Here is a 17802-nt window from a genome sequence, read left to right as displayed (position 1 = left end):
TTACCTCGCGTGCCATCGTCGACTACCGTCAGTCGTGTATTGATTTTCCCGGCGTTCAGACGTACGCCGTGTGCCCTCCGCGTTTACCATTTTGTGTGCATAGCCAAGAGTTACCAAAAAAAAAACAATAAACATTTCGGTGATTAAATTAATCTAGCCAAACTGAACGGAGAGTGCACCTGAGTAGTTTTAAATTAAATCCAAAAATCAAAACAAATATAAGGCACGGCCCAAGTTCCTCCCGCGTGGAAGTCATCAAACAGTAGTAGTAGTAGCTGTAGTAGTTTAAGTGATTGATACCAAAAACCAACCAAAGGATTCTGGATTACTAAAGAGTTTGGTGCGAAACCCAACCGGCTGCTACACTACCGATCGAATGACAGCGAAGCGCAGTGAATGCAACGGTGCAGCTAGTGCGAACCAGAGCGACTCAGTTGTATTATCGAGTTTGTTGTTGCAAATAGTGCACACCATTTGTAGTAGTAATCGTAGCAGTAACAGTACTAATAGTAACGTAAGCCTGGACACAACAAGTCAGTATCATTAGGCGCTTACCACTGTGTGTGTGTGCGTGTTGAACCATTGAAGTGCCGCGAATTTCCGCGTGATCGGTTGTTTGGCGTTTGGTCAAGCAGCAGCGAAACGAAGACGGCACACCGATTGAGTAGTCGTCCTACAAACACCCCCGTTGATCCAAGCAGGCAATGGCATTGTCATTGCTGCAGGAAGCGCAAACAGCACGAGGTGAGTTGGTTCCTTTTTTTTCTATGTACTGATAAACTTGAATGATGATTGTAGCCTTGATCTTCGTTGGATGGTGAAGCGAAGCGATCTGGCTGGTGGGGGGGGGGGGGGGAATTATGCCAATGCTAGAAGTTGGGTAGGTGCCGAAAGAATTTCATTATCTGGATTGTCGAGTACCAAAAATTATCAAACGCAAGCAATTCTTAATAGGGCATAACTTAAATAAGTTGACTTTGAATGTTTCGTGTTTTACTCGTCAGTAACTGACACCAACTTGCTATCAGTTAGACGATGTATCCAAACTAAGTCCAAATTGGCGTCAGTTAGACATTAAATCCAAACAGTTCACACAACATTTGTGAAAGTCTAAAGCAACCAACTGGTTGGTACCGACATTAATTGTCTAACTGATAGCAAGTTGTTGTCAGTTACTGATGAGTGGAACACGAAACATTGAAATCAAACTTAATTCTTGGAATTTTCTAAGCTAGCTGAATTAATCTTGATTCAGTTCAATGTTGGAATTAGATATTTCAAACGTGAGAAACACTATTTTTTAATTTGTATGTTTATAAACTCAAGTTTACAATGAATTTTGGAAATAGTTTAGATCTTAAAATGGTCGAGTAAGGGAATAAATCAACTACGCAAACTGATCTTATTTTCTTTTAAATCTATAAACGCGAAATATTTATTTTTTATATTTATAACCTAAAGTTTTTGAAATGTGTTATTCTTTACAATAAACGAATGAAAGTTTGCATTACCATTTCTGAAGAAATTTGAAATCGACATGAAATATTATTTAATTAATAATAATTCAATAGAAAAATTCATACAGAATTTAGGACGAAAACAGTCTTCTAACCTAACCAAACATTTACAAATTTATGGATCTTCCATAATTTTTTTCCAGATTTTTTTGCAAAACTATTCATGAAGTTATTTTAACATATTTGATAAATGCCCTATACAAGTGTCACCCGTGGTGAAGCACAATTAATAAACTGATAATAAATGTAAAGGATAAGTTTGATCAAAAGGACAGGCTTTGATTTATTGGCACAAGTCGCCAGAAAAGCGTTGCTCCTCCTAAGACGCGAGCCAGTAGAAATCTGACTGGTTTCACGTGGTAAACGTTAATTTTTTATTTAACTAAATCTTTAAAGTTGGTATATCAAATTTGAAAATCATTCAGTTGATTCAATTTTTTTTAAGTTGAGACTAAAACTGAGTTTCAAACCTATCTGCTTTCAAACCGTTTATTAGAAGCCAGTTTCGAACCTAGGTTCTGTGCCCAATCTGATTGGGCTCTAACCCAGAAAACATATATCAAGTTCCCTCTCATCGCTGCATTTCGCGAGAACTCAACTCAGTTTCATCGAAAGGTTTGTAAAAAGAATAACTAACCATGATCCATTTCGATGTACTCAAGCAAAAAATGGTATACCATTCAATCTCATGAGAAACCCTTTAATTTTTTTCAATGATCCAATTCTAATGAAAGAAGTAAGCTCTGAGCAAACAACGAAGGCGCCATTTTAAAAAGCAGGCTCTGAGCGAACGGTCGCCATATTAGAAAATTTAAAATGTGAAACATAGAAATTGGCACCGTCAAGCTAACACAATGCGCCATTCAAAATAAACTAAATGAAAGAGTCACCATTTTGACTCTAGCTATTGAAAGCTTTTGAAGGAATCTTGATATGAATCAATATCGATTGAGATACATTATTTAAAGGCAGCTTACTTTAGTTAACAAAATGGTCAAAAACGGCTCGAAAAATCTTCAACCCGTTGCACCGAATTACAAAAAAAACACGTCAATTTGTAAGCAAATTCAATCACTTCCTGTCACATCAGATATTCGATTGAAAATGACTTGAGCCGATATCACTTCTAGTACAAAGTCACAGTAGGTTCGCTCTAATATTTTTGAAATCCACGCAAAAATAACAGGTTCGAGCGAACAAATCATGACCCGACTCCAAAAAACGAAACCAGCATTAGATTACACAAACAAAACGTGACAACAAATGGCTCAAAACGCCATTGTTTTATACAATTCATATCAAAAATTAAGCTGGTCCGAAGTCAGTACGAATCTGTAACCTGACTCGCCAATCGTGACTACAACTTTCAAACTGCATTTACCGAATCTAATATAATAAATTTGTCGACTTTTCTATCATTTAGTTTATCTGAATGTCTTTTGATTCGCAGACAAGTTATATAAATGATACAATAGAAATTTCACTCGTTATGAACATAGTAGGCTCTGAGCGGCCATCTCATAGTTGAAGCCGCCATTTCGATGACCGAAAATCAAAGCTATTATGTAAATTAACTGACCCAGCCTTGACATAAACAAAAGTCCCGCCATGAAGTGACTACTTTGTGGAACTTTAAGGTGCAAATATGACACAAAAATATTTGAAGCGACTAAAAACGGAACACCATTTTGTACGCAAATTTAACCGCAAATTCCACTTTCTGTGCCGAAGTATCTTCAGAAATAATAACCTAATAAATAAGCGAATCGTTAAACGATTCAGAATTCATGAAATTCAATTGATTCTCTAACAACTTATTCAAATAACTAACTTTTTTACGTCAAACGGCTCAAAACGCCAATTTTGTAAATAATTCCTAACAATGGTCTGTTCATACAGAGTTGAAACCCAAACGTCAAATATCAATCGATTCTCAGAACACTTACCCATATGATAAAAAGGAAACTACACTCACAATGAGTAGAGAAGGTTATGATCAGCCATTTTGTAACTAGCTAAAGCCGCCATTTTGTTGTTGAACGAAACGGAACGCTTTGGCGAAATGCCTCAATTCGTGAGTACTTTTTCACGCAGACGTTTCTTACAATGAGAGACTCTCTTTGTTGATTTTCTCTTTTTATAATCATGGCACATGTTACAACACTTCCCTATCATTTTATAGTACAGATCGAGTGAAGATTGGTTTGGCTTGCATATTATGCAAAGAGTTGAGGAGCAAATTTAAAGAAATTTATATGAAGAACCGACCTCTGAATACCTTTTTATCATTTATCCGTCGCTGTCATTCCAGTCGAACACATGAGCTGCGAATGACCTTGTTCGAGACCGGTTCGAAAAGATTTTTCTACACGGAAAAATAAAACAACCCGCAGAATAAGTTCTTTTAACTTAAATTTAGATACTTTTGAGTTTTGCGTCACATTCGCAGTTATTAGTGTTGCCAAAAACAAAGCGAAAGATTCGACTCAGTCGAGGTCTTCCGTGGAATAAGGTACTTTTGAGTTGTTTAAGTAATTAAGTAGATTCAACTTAAATTTAAGTATATTTAACTCAAAGTTGTATATAAAAAACCTATCAATGAGTTGTGATTTTTACCGTGGTTCAAGGGAAACTACCTTCAACACGGTTTACCTAATTTTACCTTGTTCCACGATACCCCGAGATTGAGTCAAAAGATCTCAACTTTTGGTAGTTTTTCGTATCCGTGTAGATTTTAATACTATTGACGGGTCTCGTGCTCGATGAAAATGGCACCGACAGCAAAATGATAACCAAACGATTGAGATATCAAGACTTTATATAAAGATTCAGTGCCTTTAGTCAAGACAAACCGAGCACTTAACAGAAGAGAAAGTAAACAATGGGAGTCTCTTATTGTTAGATACGTCTATTAAAAAAAGTACTTTAGAGTGGATGAAAGGGACAGAAATGCCTGTTACATCACAAAGGCTAAAAACAAGTGACTTAGATTTGCGGAACAAAATGGCTGCTTAAAGGTCTTATACCCAAAACTTCGAATCGAAAAACGGAACGCTATTGTATAGGCAAATTATAGCGAAAAAAGTCACATTTTAAACCGAAATAACTTTGAAGTAAATATCCTTGATTATTGGCTCTAAATATAGATTATCTAATCTGTTTAGTTTCTATATTAGGATTATGAACTTTTCCGCCGTTCAGCTTATCTTAATAGCAACCGATTCTTATACAACTTATTAAAACGTTAAAATCGGAATTACATTCGTATTGAAATAAGTTGGCTAAACAACTATCTGAATGACATAGATTTGCGGAACGAAATGGGCCTACAAACGACTTAAACGTTCGCTATTTCATAAACCAATTAAATCGCAAAGATCACTATTATATGCCGAAGTACCTTCAAATCTGAAACCTTATTTATAGGTTTCGAACTTAATCTACCAAAATTTTTTATCAGACATAACAAATGTAAAAACATTTTGGCCAATCAGCTTACCTAAATGTCAATTGATTCTCAGATTACTTATACATATGATACAAAGGAAACTACACCCTTAATGAGTTAAGCAAGCTCCAATCTGCCCGTGTTGTAGCTAGTTAAGGCCGAATTTTTTTTGAACGAAACGAAACATTTTTGCGAAAAGTCTCATTTCTTGAGTATTATTTTGCATAGACGCTCTTTGAGGCTCTCACAAGGAGAGACTCACTTTGTTTACTTTTGATTATTACGGCGCCATTACAAAATTTCAATATTGTTTTCTAGAGTCGGTCGTATAACGATTTTTTTGGTTAGAATATTTTGCAAAAAGATGAGAAGCAAACGTAAAAATGATAGGATAATCAACAGAAGAGGAATTGAACAATGGGTAAAAAGCAATAAGAGAGATTGCTACATAGGTCAATTTAAAAAAGTATTCTAGAATTGTTGACATAAACATTAAACGATTTTAACACATTATATTTAACAGCTATACATTGTCTATCTACATTTGTGGAACAAAATTCCGAAAAAAAACTTTTTTTTTTGTATTCGCGTATATTTTTTAGTTTTTTTCTACCACGATAAAGCGATTATAACGTTTTTTATCATTTCAAGACTTTATAGTACGACTTTGTCGTCGAGCCCTCAAGAATTTGCATCTTTTCCGGCCATGACTTCATCATTTGAGTAAAAGCTCTTACCAGTAAGCCATCTTCATAGTTGGAAACAGTTAATAGTCACACGAAGTCGTTTCCGAAGAAAAAGCGGTGTGGGAAGCGTGTTCACAACCTAATTCGGTCGGAGCATAATGCTTGTTTTAAAACATCAGTCGGCATGCAAAGTGCGAGTTTCAGTTTTCGCATATTCAAACAATGATGTAAAATGTTAAATCAACATGCTGATGCGATGCTTGCGGAATTTTAATTTTCGATAACTGGTCACGAAACGAACGATTTTTTTTTAATTATTCCGCCGTAGTCACTACGGACAACCTGCCGCAACGATGGTTCGATATTTGTACTCGTGCGACCAAATTTTAATTAATACGCCTCTCTTTTAGCCTTTGTTTTCGATAAAGCAGTTGTTTTCGATTCAAGCAGATTTATGCTTGAATAATAATCTTAAAAGAGAACCCTGAATATGATTTTAAGACACACTAGGGGACATTCCGAAAGCTGTAAAACTTAAATTAACATATTATGTCTACTTCTTCCTCATGGCCACACTCTAACTAGAGTGCTCTATTTAAGCTGTCTAAACTGACACCTGAACCTTACAAAATTAGGGATATTACAAATGTTTAACTAATCCAAACATCAATCGATTTCTATTCCGGGGGAATTTCGCCATCTTGTTGATCGCACGCTTTTTTGCAAATATTTCCTTCACTTATACAGCACGAAAAAAGGCGATAGAAATAACTTGCAAGGTCATATACTTGCTATTCAAATGTTAAAAACGAATCGCCACTCTACAATCAATTCAAATCACTTTCTGTTTCGTAGCTTGACATTCGAACGGAAACCCAAATCGTCACTCGAAAATGATAACTACACTCGTCGTGGGACAAGTAGGCTGTGATCGACTGACTGTTTTTGCAGCTAAACCGCCATTTTGTCGATCTGTTCTGAGCGCTTTATGTAGTAGATAATTCTCATTCTGTGATATTAACAAAATGTACGATTAGTTTTGTCTTCACATCTCGCCCTGAGCAGAAGCAAAAAATTGTCCCGCGCAAGTGAAACAGTCAATTCTACCTAAAAATCAATCGATGCCTATCACACAAGCAGTCCATATAACAATAGCCTATACCTACTGTGCGATTTAGTGATGAGTGACGGTGCCCAGCAAAAAGCAACACAGATACGGCCGAACTGTGTTGCTGTAGATTTTTCGAAATGCCCCGTAAGACCAGCCATTCGGGAAGTGGAACAGTTATTAAAAGTGCAGATGAAACTCAATCTGGCTGAAGTGAAAACCCTACAAATGCATCATATCAAACATTGCGTGCTGATTTCGTTCAATAACATTAACCAAGCTGAGTCATTCGCCTCGCGAAACAACATGCAGCACACCGCCGAATGCGGCAATGTTAAATGTAGCATTCCCGTATACATCGAGAACGGCGCTGTAGAAGTTCGGGTCCATGATTTGGCTACGCGTACCCCTGACGGCGCGATTAAAAAATGCTTGCAAAAATACGGAGAAGTAGACTCCGTTACACATGAGACTTGGAGGAATTTTTTCCCGGGCATCCCTAACGGTGTTCGTGTGGTGAGAATGCGTGTGACCAAGCCAATTCCCTCATACATAACCGTCACAGCGTTAGGAAGTGACGATGTTCTCATTCATCAAACATCACTAGTCACGTACCCAGGGCAAATTCCTACGTGCCAGTTCTGCACGAAGAAGCTGCACCTCGGAAAACCTTGCGTAGAAACTGTTAAGGAAAACTTAACCAATCCAACTGAAATCAGCCCAGAACCATCTTACGCTAAACCACTAACAGCTGCAAAACCAACATCTTCGGATCAAGCACCAACAACCAGCAACAACAACAACGAAACGAATGCCGAAAAATACGAACATACAATGACGACCGATAAGAGTAAGACACAAACTGGAACATCTGACCGCGAGTAGCAGGAAAGTAGTACGGAAGAGGACATGGACATGTACGACAACGCGAAAGAAGACAAACGGACCGAACCTCAAATGGCAGTGGACAACACTGGCAATATTTCGCCCCCTAGAAAAAGGATCTCAACACGCAGCAGAAAGCTGCGTATGAACGAGACAAAAAACTTAACCTAGTTGTTTTTTTTTATTTATTGTAAAAAACGAACAATCGGCCTCGTTGAGCTACCGCATTTGGGCCTAATAAATTTAATAATTATAAAAAAAAAATGTACGATTGATACACATTATAACAAAAAAACTGTTTCAAGTGACACGAGTACAGAACAGAACGACAACTCAAACGACGCCGAGTTGGAAAACGGACGCCATTTTGTAAGCAAAAAGGTCATGCAAAACGGAAATCAGATTCTGTTATAAAATTTAATGCATAGCAGAAACCTGATTCATCACTTATGATAACAGATTTTAATCAAAACTTTATTGGAGAAATACAGTTACAGCTTACAGGGTGAACTTAATTTCTTGGTTTGGTTTATTAAGCTACGTGCTTTTTGGTAATTTCCAATGCCGTTGATCTCAAATATACGAATCGATTTTTTTAAAATTATGTTTAGAAAATTATTTTAAGAATTTGAATTAACAAGGCAACACCTTTCATTCAACCATCTTGACCCCATTTGCTGCGTTAACTGTCAAAACTGTGGCTGAAACTGTTGTCCAGTAAGACCAATAGCATCAATCAAGAACCTGTTTATATTTTCTTAGAAAACCATTCATTCTGAGTAACTTGAATTTAGGCAATCATCTCTCGTCGCCATGTAATGAGATTTGCGCGTTTATTTAGTTATGAGTTTTGAAATAAAAAGTCCAGTTTTGACACTTTTTACTCAAAATATGACTAAAAATTCCCAAATTTAAAATTTATTTGGGAACTGAGAACTATCTAAACGTGAAAAAGAAGCATCTGGCACATTTATGTTCAGTATATCAATGTTGAAAAATTAATTTTGTGATACTTTATCTTTCTCTTTTACTTGTCACTGAATTTAGGAACAAATTAGGATGAAAATTTTGGATTAAAAGTATGTAGTTTTTGACATTTTTATCCCCAATTTCAAAACTTAGTGAACTTATTTCATGTCTAGATGCACTTTTTATATTGATTTCGGATTTGAAGAAACCCAACGTAACCGAGACCTATAAGACGGAGTTTTGGGCAGCAAATACCCGGTCCATGCCAAACGGTTGTTCTACATCTACACCGAACCCGAATTTAAGTAGCCCGAGCCTCAATGTCCCACTCGAATCGGATAATTTTGAGTCTTAAGAATCCAACCCGACCCGAACTTGAGGATTATACATTTAAAAGAACCTGTTTCCGTCGGGTCCGAGTTTCGACTCTAAAAACAAAACCGAATAATTTGCGATGAAATCAGCTACGTGTGCGACACTCTGAGAGATCGAAATATCTTACTGTTCGTCTTCTGCGTGATTTAAACTCTGATCGCAGTTAGCCCAGCGCCAGGTTTCGGACTCAAACATCCAAATTCGATCAGCACCAATGGTTGGAATCGTTTTATTCGATTTTAACTCTACCATTCGGTGGTCGGCCCTTGAAAATGTCAAATCGTCCTGCAACCATTAGTTTTAAAGTTTTAGATTCTACTGTTAAGCAGGGTGTTTGAAACTTACAGAAACCGATTTGACGTCGGGTTCCATTGGGTGCGGATCAGATCTTAATTTTGGGTTAAAAAGCAGCACTTAATCATAACTATAAAGTCAGCTGCCTTTGCGACACTCTGAGATGTCAAGATTTGCAAAAGATACTTTTTCCAACGTAATTGAAAACGTTTCTTTAGCCCTCCGGGTCCGAGTTTTGTGCTCAAGTACTCAAAACTCAACAATCTCTAATGGATGGGGAATTCATTTAATCTTAACGAGAACCCCGCTGAACCCGACTAAGCCCGATTATCATAATGAAGTCAGCTACCTGAGCGACACTCTTCAAGGTTTATCAGTTTTTCCAACGTGATTCGATATTAGCCCGCTGAAACTGAGTTTTTTAGCCCGCTGAATTCGAGTTTTGGTATTTTCGTCCGCTGAATCCGAATTTTGGAGCCCGCTGAACCCGGGTTAGGACCTCTGAACCGGAAAATTTCCATTTGATTTATCATCAATATAAACGGTGAGCACGAAAATGCGGTACTTGGTCATCATATTCCAAACTCGACCAGAGCACACTGAGTTTGTATTTAAAGCTAGAGTAAAGTAAAGTATTAGAGCTCTACAATCCCTAATGAAAGACCATCATGGACGGATTTCCTTTATTCTGGTCGAGAGCCCGGTCGAACTCGACCTTTTCTGTGAAATCAACTACCTGTGCGATACTCAAGACCGGAACGTTTATTAGTTTTTCATTAAATTCAAAGCTCAATTTCAGTTCGCCGAGTCCTAGTTTAGAAGCCGATCATAACCACGTTGTCCGCTATCTATGTAACACTTTTCTATTTGGTAATATCCATAGGAAAGTACCACAGCTTAATCCAATAATAATTGAAATTGACGCTATCAGATCTCTTAAATTTAATCAAAGTCTTTGATGGTCAGATTTAATTTATTCTGGTCGAGAGCCCGGTCGCACCCGACCGTTATTACGAAGTCAGCTACTTGAGCGACACTCCTCGTGGGCGATACGTTTAACAGTGATGTGGTTCAACACGATTCAAAACTCATTTTTAGTTACCCGATTATGCGATTTAGGCACAAAGATCCTATCCAAACCATTTTTATTTAATTTATTCTGAAAATGAATGCCACCTAGACACTCAAATTTGAAGAATCTAGACCCTGATCGGATTAGAGTAAGATCATGTTTTAAGGGTAAAACACCAGAACTCACTTAATAGCATGAAGTCAGCTACCTGCGCGTCTGCTATTTCGATGTCGAAATAGCAGACAAACAGTTATTTTTAAACTAAATCTAAAAATTATTTTAGCCCGCCGTGTCTATTTATTGGAATCAAACTCGTCTAATGGTTCGGTTCAATTTATTCCAAACAAGAACTCATTCTGAACCCGATAATGCAATCAGCTACCTGTGCGCCACTCTTCAAACTCGTCGTCTTTCAAATGCGATTCAATACTCAATTTCAAGCTGTCTTTTTCAAGTTTTGGACATAATTTTCCGAACTGATGCTTGACCTAAGCATTATTTAATGATCTAGATTAATTTAACCAGACAATTTGGAGCTCTAATCTCAAAAACAGAACCACACTCGACTTGAATCCAAGCGTTTAAATCATGAAAACCCGACCTAGAAAGAAGAATTTAAAACTTAGAGAACCTGAACTCAACTCGGAGCTTGCTGGATACAGATTTGAGGTTTAGAAAATTCTGATACTGATTACCACAATAAATCATAATGTTACGCTGTTCGAGATCAAGAAAGTCGTCTAACAGTTTTTTTTTTTTTTTAATATATGGCAATACTAAATTTTAGCCCATTGTGTTCAATTTTTGCAATAAAATAACTGAACTCGACTATCATTATTCTTCTTGATTCATTTAACAAAAGTTCAACCCGAACCCGAAAATCTGTACTTGATCCGCGAAACTGCAACCAGAATCAAATTTAAAATCAAACTTCAGTTCAGCGAGTCTGCTTTTTTAGAAAAAAATATCCGAGCATCTTTAATGGCCGGGGTTCATTTAAATTCCGCACAAGAATATGACCCAAATCAAATCGGTATTATGAAATCAGCTACCTGAGTGCCACTCTTAGAGGTCAACAATGGTTGCAATATGGTTCAAAATCAATTTTAGCCTTTTGAATATGAGCTTTAGACCGAACTGAGCAATCTTCAATGATCGAGGCGAGTCATTTATTCCAAAAATGCAACCGAAAATTTATAAATCGGTGCTGCAAACCTTTAAATTTAGAGAAACCGAACTCAGCCGCGAAAGCGACCGTCATAATGGAGTCAGCTACCGGTATATCCAAAATATACAAAAATTTTAATTTTTATATTAATACATTAATAGAGAACAATTTGCATTCTGGAAAAGTACAGAATTTGATTAATTTTGACCGATTCCAAGACACAGATTCACTCCAACGTTGATTTTTTCAACCATGAGGCGTCACTTTCGGAACTGTCACTTTTAATTTAAGCCATTTCACTTTGAACTAACCTGTTCATCTGAGATTTCCATAAGAAACAACCTCTTCAACAAGAAACACACAATTCTACTCTACGCGACGGTCAACATCCTCCGTCGAAAAATAACAACAAATCAATCCTCGCTCGCTGAGCCTTGCTGTGTTTTGACAGTGACAACTGCTTCCTCTGCGGCGGCCACCTTTACGTTTGAGTAAAGTGTTAAAATTCATCGCTAGAGCAAATCAAATAAAACATTTTGCAGCAAATTTCGCACTCACTCACCTCCATTTTTTTTTGTTCATTCAGCTTTGTTCGAAATATTCGGACCGGACCAATTCCTCTTGTTTCGCTGTAAATCATACTAATGCCCCATTTAATTATTCAAACTCGTGTTCTTCGTTGGTAATTTGTTTCTTCTTCTTCTCAAGTGACCATTAAAAACGAGTTCAACCCGCCTACTATTCGCATGCCGCAGACAGTATCAAGGAAGATGAACGCCGCCGTCGCCGCCACCGATGTCGCATCCGCCAACGCACAGAACGGACAACTGTCAAAAAAATGAGCTGACGACCGGTCGGCGATGGCGGCGGCACAGTGCACGGCGTTCGTTTATTAAACCCTCTCCTTTCTATTCTTGTGCTTCTTTCATCTGTTCGGCATCGCGAGCTCAGTTCAATTCTGAAAATTAAATTTATTTGAAGCTTGGTGACCTTTTCGCAACCGCAACCGCGGCTAGAGCCATTGCTGAAAATTCCAGCATTTCGCTTCGCCATGCTAATTTTACTTCACCGTCCCGCTCCGTTGGGCTTCCTCGCCCCTCGCGCAACGGGGTAAGAAATAAAAAATTTAAATATCTTCTAAAATATACATAAAAGCTCGGATCTCGGGTTGGAATGAGAGGACATTCTTTCCACCCCTTTCTGCGCCGTGTTGGTTCGAAAACGGCAAACGACGAGCGGCGTAATTAGTTTGAATAAGGGTTATTTTCTTTTAATCTTGCAACCGCTGTATATTTTTTTGTATTCCTCCTTGGATACATAACCGAACCGAGAGGGGGACAAGCGAGCGATTCCAGGTCCTCTCAGCTTCCTTATTAAGTACATAAAGAAAGGAAAAGTCGAAACCGGGGTCGGGGTTGGTGGGACGGGAAAGCGTCTTGGTGCTTGTGTATAATGCTGCAGGGTTGGGGCTGCTGGCGGCGGCTGATTTACGCGTGGGGAGCTGGTTGCCTGTGCCGGTTCCCGTCTTATCAGCCGACGAGGGGTGCTGCATTAACAACGTAGAGGTTCGCGAAAATGTTCACTTTTATCCCTTTTCTTCCATCGTCGTCGTCGGAAAGAGCTTAGCTTCCGCACAAGGCAAGCCGAACGGCTTGGTGTGTAAGCATGATTGATGGAATGGGAGAGAGCCTTAATAATCAAACGGGAGGCATTTTTTCTTCATTTGCCTTGGTTCTACGGCAGGTTTCATGTGAAGCGTTTTTTTCCTTCTTGTTTCTTACACAAACAAGAAGAAAGGGGTTTGGAGACGAAAAAAAAACCTGCGTTGAAAGTTCGTCGTGTGCCGCAACCAAGGAAAACACTTCCGCAGAACGCCATAAAAAAGGGGTGAAATCATAAACACATAGTAATAAAATTATAAATAAAGGATTAGCTTCGGTTTCGGTGTTCCCAACAGGGGCGAACAAAACAAATCAATAAAAATCGTTCCGTCCGGGTTACAGAGCGAAGCGCCGCCAGAGTGATCTGTTCGCCGACGGCGACTTTCAGGGTGGTTCGCTTGCCGACGGCACTTGATGCTCGGATCCTGCAAAGCCTACTTCCTGTCCTGCCGCTTGTGATCCGCTCATTAATTTGTGAATGGACCGAACCAACTTTCCCATCGTCTGCAGCGAGCGAGCGAGCGAAGAAGACAAGACGTGACTCGAATTACTCGTCAGGATCGACCATATGTAAATAAATCATTTCACACTTATCCTTCTCGGCGACTCTGCTTACATCCCATCCGATTCGATCCGCCGCAGACGGTGGTGCGGAATAGCAAGTGTTTTCCCGCGTATTTTTTTCACCCGACGGAACAACTTACACACATGGGGCTCAGTTTCGGACGGACGGGCGGAAGTGGAAGCCGGCATTTTTCCGCGTGAAAGCGAAAGTCGTATCCTTTCGGATGCACTGCACAAACACATACTCACATACGCGGGGAACCGTACGTCCAACTCGTCCTAGAGACGAAGGGTGTGGGGGAGCCTTTTCCGCAGCCGTACGGCATCGTGGGTAGACATACGAGAACGTGCTGGCAATTCAACCGTCTAGCCATCACCGATAGCTCCGTCAGACGGGAAAAGGGGATCTGGTCGGTGGGTGATGGAAAGGGGTTTTTGTTTTGCTTCCTGATTCGCACACACGACGGATTGTTACTCGCTCTCTTACACACGCTCACACATTCGAAATGGGCTTCGGGAGCGAGTTGACTGCTAGGAATCCTTTCGACCTCGTCACTCCCATACTACTCACATATGAGCGGAAAGTGGGTTACTTCTTTTACGATGGTTTGTTTACGTTTTTACGAAGTTGTTCATTCATACTGAGCTCGTGTACCCCGAGCTGAACAAGGCAGCCTACTGTGACGAGCCAATCATTCTAAAATCTTACGACTCGCTGCAGGGATGTATACAACCGCTGAGTTGATGGTTACTGCGATACATTCGCTGAACAGCGTTGCCAGCAGGGAAGCTCCTCGCGGCCGATGCTCAACGAAACGATTGCAAAATAAACAAGAGCCACAAAAGGAAAACGAAACTATAATTTCCAGCTCAAACAATCAGCTGCTGCTGCCGCTTGACGACATATCAAATATCACCGAACTGCTTATTTTGTTAACTAATTTAATCCCGAAGAAACACACTCGACGCCAGCCAGTAAAAATCGATAGCTTTTTAGTCGCTTCGCTTCATCTTCCCCTCGTCCAAAATGGGCGGAAAAGATTGAAGAAAACAGCACGCGAGCACGGTCCCGAATCAAATCAAATTATTAATTTCGTTTTCCGCTTCTTTACAGGATTAGCCGCCATCCGTACCCTGCAAGGCATGAAACGTGAAGACGATCGCAGTATGTCCGTGTCACCGCCGTTGACCGGTCAGCTCCATCATCACCACCACCACCACCAGCAGCAGCAGCATCACCTGAACATGAACGTAAATCACAGTCCAACCATTTTCGGGGGCTATCACCCGACGGCTTCGGCCATGGGAATGCTAGCGCCTCAGCTGCTTGCCAACCAAACGGCAGCCGCCCTGATGGCCGCCGGGCTGCCAATGTCTCTACGTGCGACCTTGGCTACCGGTTTGTTCCCACCGCATCCGGCCCTATTTGGAGCCTGGGCACCACCTACACCGAACAGTAACAATAGCAGCCCACCACCACCACAAAGCCCCATTTCACCAGCCCTGAGCCAAAAGAGTTCCAAATCACTGAAACTCACTGCCAACAACAACAACCACATCGTATCGACCACCTCGGAGTTCCTACCTCAGCAGAAGAAACCGGCCAAGCGGAAACAGCTCACGGTTAAACCGAATTCCGCACTGCTACACATGCCCAGCCACACCACCATGCCCGTTGACATCCCGAATCTGGACATGGTTAGTCCGGGTCCTATCTCACCACCTACCTCTGGCTCGTCACCGCAATCCAACGGAAGCGTCGAAATGCCGCCCACCATAACTACCTCCACTAGAGACCCCTCCCGGGACAAAGTTTTCACCTGCAAGATCTGCAACCGCTCGTTCGGTTACAAACACGTCCTTCAAAACCACGAACGAACCCACACCGGCGAGAAACCCTTCGAGTGTCCCGAGTGCCACAAACGTTTCACCCGGGATCACCACCTGAAAACCCACATGCGACTCCACACCGGTGAAAAGCCCTACTCCTGTACCCACTGCGATCGCCAGTTCGTCCAGGTCGCTAACCTCCGGCGGCACCTACGGGTTCACACCGGTGAGAAACCCTACGAGTGCGAAATGTGTGAACAAAAGTTCAGCGACTCCAACCAGCTGAAAGCTCACATGCTCAGCCATAGCGGCCAACGGCCCTTCCACTGTGATAGATGCAACTCAAGCTACCGCCGGCGGCACCACCTTCTGCATCACAAATGTGGCATCACAAGCCCACCAACGCCGGCCATCAGCCCGTCGATGTCACTGTGCGATCAAAAATCCGGCTGCTCCGAAGTGTCCGACATGTCGATGGAACTCAAACACTCCGTTCTGCTACACCCCAAATTCACCGGTCTGGCAATGCCGCTCGACTTCAGCTCACCGGATGTCCGCCATCAGCAGCAGCACCATCACCACCCGGCGGCCATCGATCTGCGATCGGTTGTCCGAACACCGCAGCAGATCACCCACATCAAATCTGCCATGCCGGAGCAAACCGAACCGGAAGACCTCAGCATGCACTCGCCCCGTTCTCCGGTCACCATGGAGGAACTGGAAGAGCTGGACGATGCTGCCTCGCTGTACCTGAAGCAACGCCAGCAAAAGCTGGCTTACGCTGCTGTTGCTGCGGCGGCCGCTGCCGCCGCTTCCACCAACAACAACGGCGCCGCCCAACGTTACGGTATGGAAGCTTAAACTCAGCCCTGGATCCCTCCTCACACTGACGGTAAAACAAAATGGCTGGTTAGTTGTTTTTTATCTGTTTCCCTATGCTTTGCAAAAATGAAACATACCAACCGCCGAACCCCCTCAAATACTGTTGTCAACGGATACCAAATAATCGAAGAATGCCAAGAGAAAAAAAAGTAGCTTAGATAAGTGAAAAAGCCATATATATGAAGCATATATTTAATTCAAAGAAAATCTATATATTAATAATCGTCGACTATAGCACCTTACAGTAATCGTCTTCTTGAAAACAAAAAAAAGTCACATTCAACAGGGAAAGCTCGTAACTGCGATGCACGTCGCCATTTTGTCCACCGACGCCCAACCTGTAAATAGAAACCAACCACCACGTGCGTACACTGTACATAACCTATACATACCTATATTTAAAATCGCAATCCATGTGTTGTCCAGAACTGTCAAACAGAGCACAAAATGGCGATCTGTTAACTGGCTTTCCCGGACAGCTGTACCAAAAAAAATACTAACAAAATCGCAAACAACGTGTACAAAAAACGGGTTCTACCATTCAAATCAGGGAATTTTACCACATTTTAATGCATAATCTATAGCAGCCAACTTCTTCTACAAGTCAAAAAAAAATACATCGCACGGTGTGAAATGTCAAAAATGTCCTAGTTGGGATCATTTTGTTTGCTAAAAGAAAACTTGTTATTTGATTTGATTTTGTTTCCTAAACGAACAAACGAGTTATAGTAATGGTATGCAAGTTCCTCCCTCAAATAGAAGCAAACAAAGTAACTAGAAACAAAAAAATAACACACACATCCATACTATATTCAAGGAAACGTGCGCTAGGGTACCCGAAACGGAATGGTCTGATGCCAGAGATCTGACAATTAATGAGAGAACTGATTTAGGTCGCAGCAAGCGGTAGCAAAATTTGTTTTGTTATATTTTCCGCGTTCGCGAATTGTTTTTAGTGTATGTTAGGCTCGGTTTTAGAGGTTTTTGGTTGTTTTATTTTAATACGTGGTCTGATTTTATTCGATAGAATCTCATGATTTCATTCTAGTTTTTTTTTGTTTATAATTTTAAGTACAAAGCAGCGAAAAATCAAAATTTGAATTCTATGGTTTTAGGTTCTTTGGAATAGTGGAAATAAAACGGAAGGCTTCCGATAGCCTTATAAATTGTATATTGCTATTATCATTTTATTGTAGGTGGAAAAAGTTATTCAAAATAAAATATTTAAATTTATTATAAACCTGGAAAAAAATTGGTTTCATTATGTTTTAGGTTACGACTTCAGTTTGTTATATCACATTTGGTTCCCTTTTGGTTTGTTGTGTCGTTTTATTGACTTTGTT

At 40.4% G+C, this 17802-nt stretch overlaps 1 protein-coding gene across 1 annotated transcript; it reads left to right on the top strand.

The window, feature by feature from the left end:
* The first annotated feature begins 647 nt into the window (after window positions 1-647).
* LOC131690544 (protein krueppel-like) lies at window positions 648-17380 on the top strand. The gene is made up of 2 exons (XM_058976409.1): window positions 648-744; window positions 14862-17380. Exons 1-2 carry the CDS (start codon window positions 705-707, stop codon window positions 16436-16438), a joined length of 1617 nt encoding a protein of 538 aa, XP_058832392.1. The 5' UTR covers window positions 648-704; the 3' UTR covers window positions 16439-17380.
* The last annotated feature ends 422 nt before the right edge of the window (window positions 17381-17802 follow it).

This window comes from Topomyia yanbarensis, chromosome 3, assembly GCF_030247195.1.
Source record: "Topomyia yanbarensis strain Yona2022 chromosome 3, ASM3024719v1, whole genome shotgun sequence".
Classification (NCBI taxonomy): Eukaryota; Metazoa; Arthropoda; class Insecta; order Diptera; family Culicidae; genus Topomyia; species Topomyia yanbarensis.
This window is presented reverse-complemented; position numbering and strand designations above follow the sequence as displayed.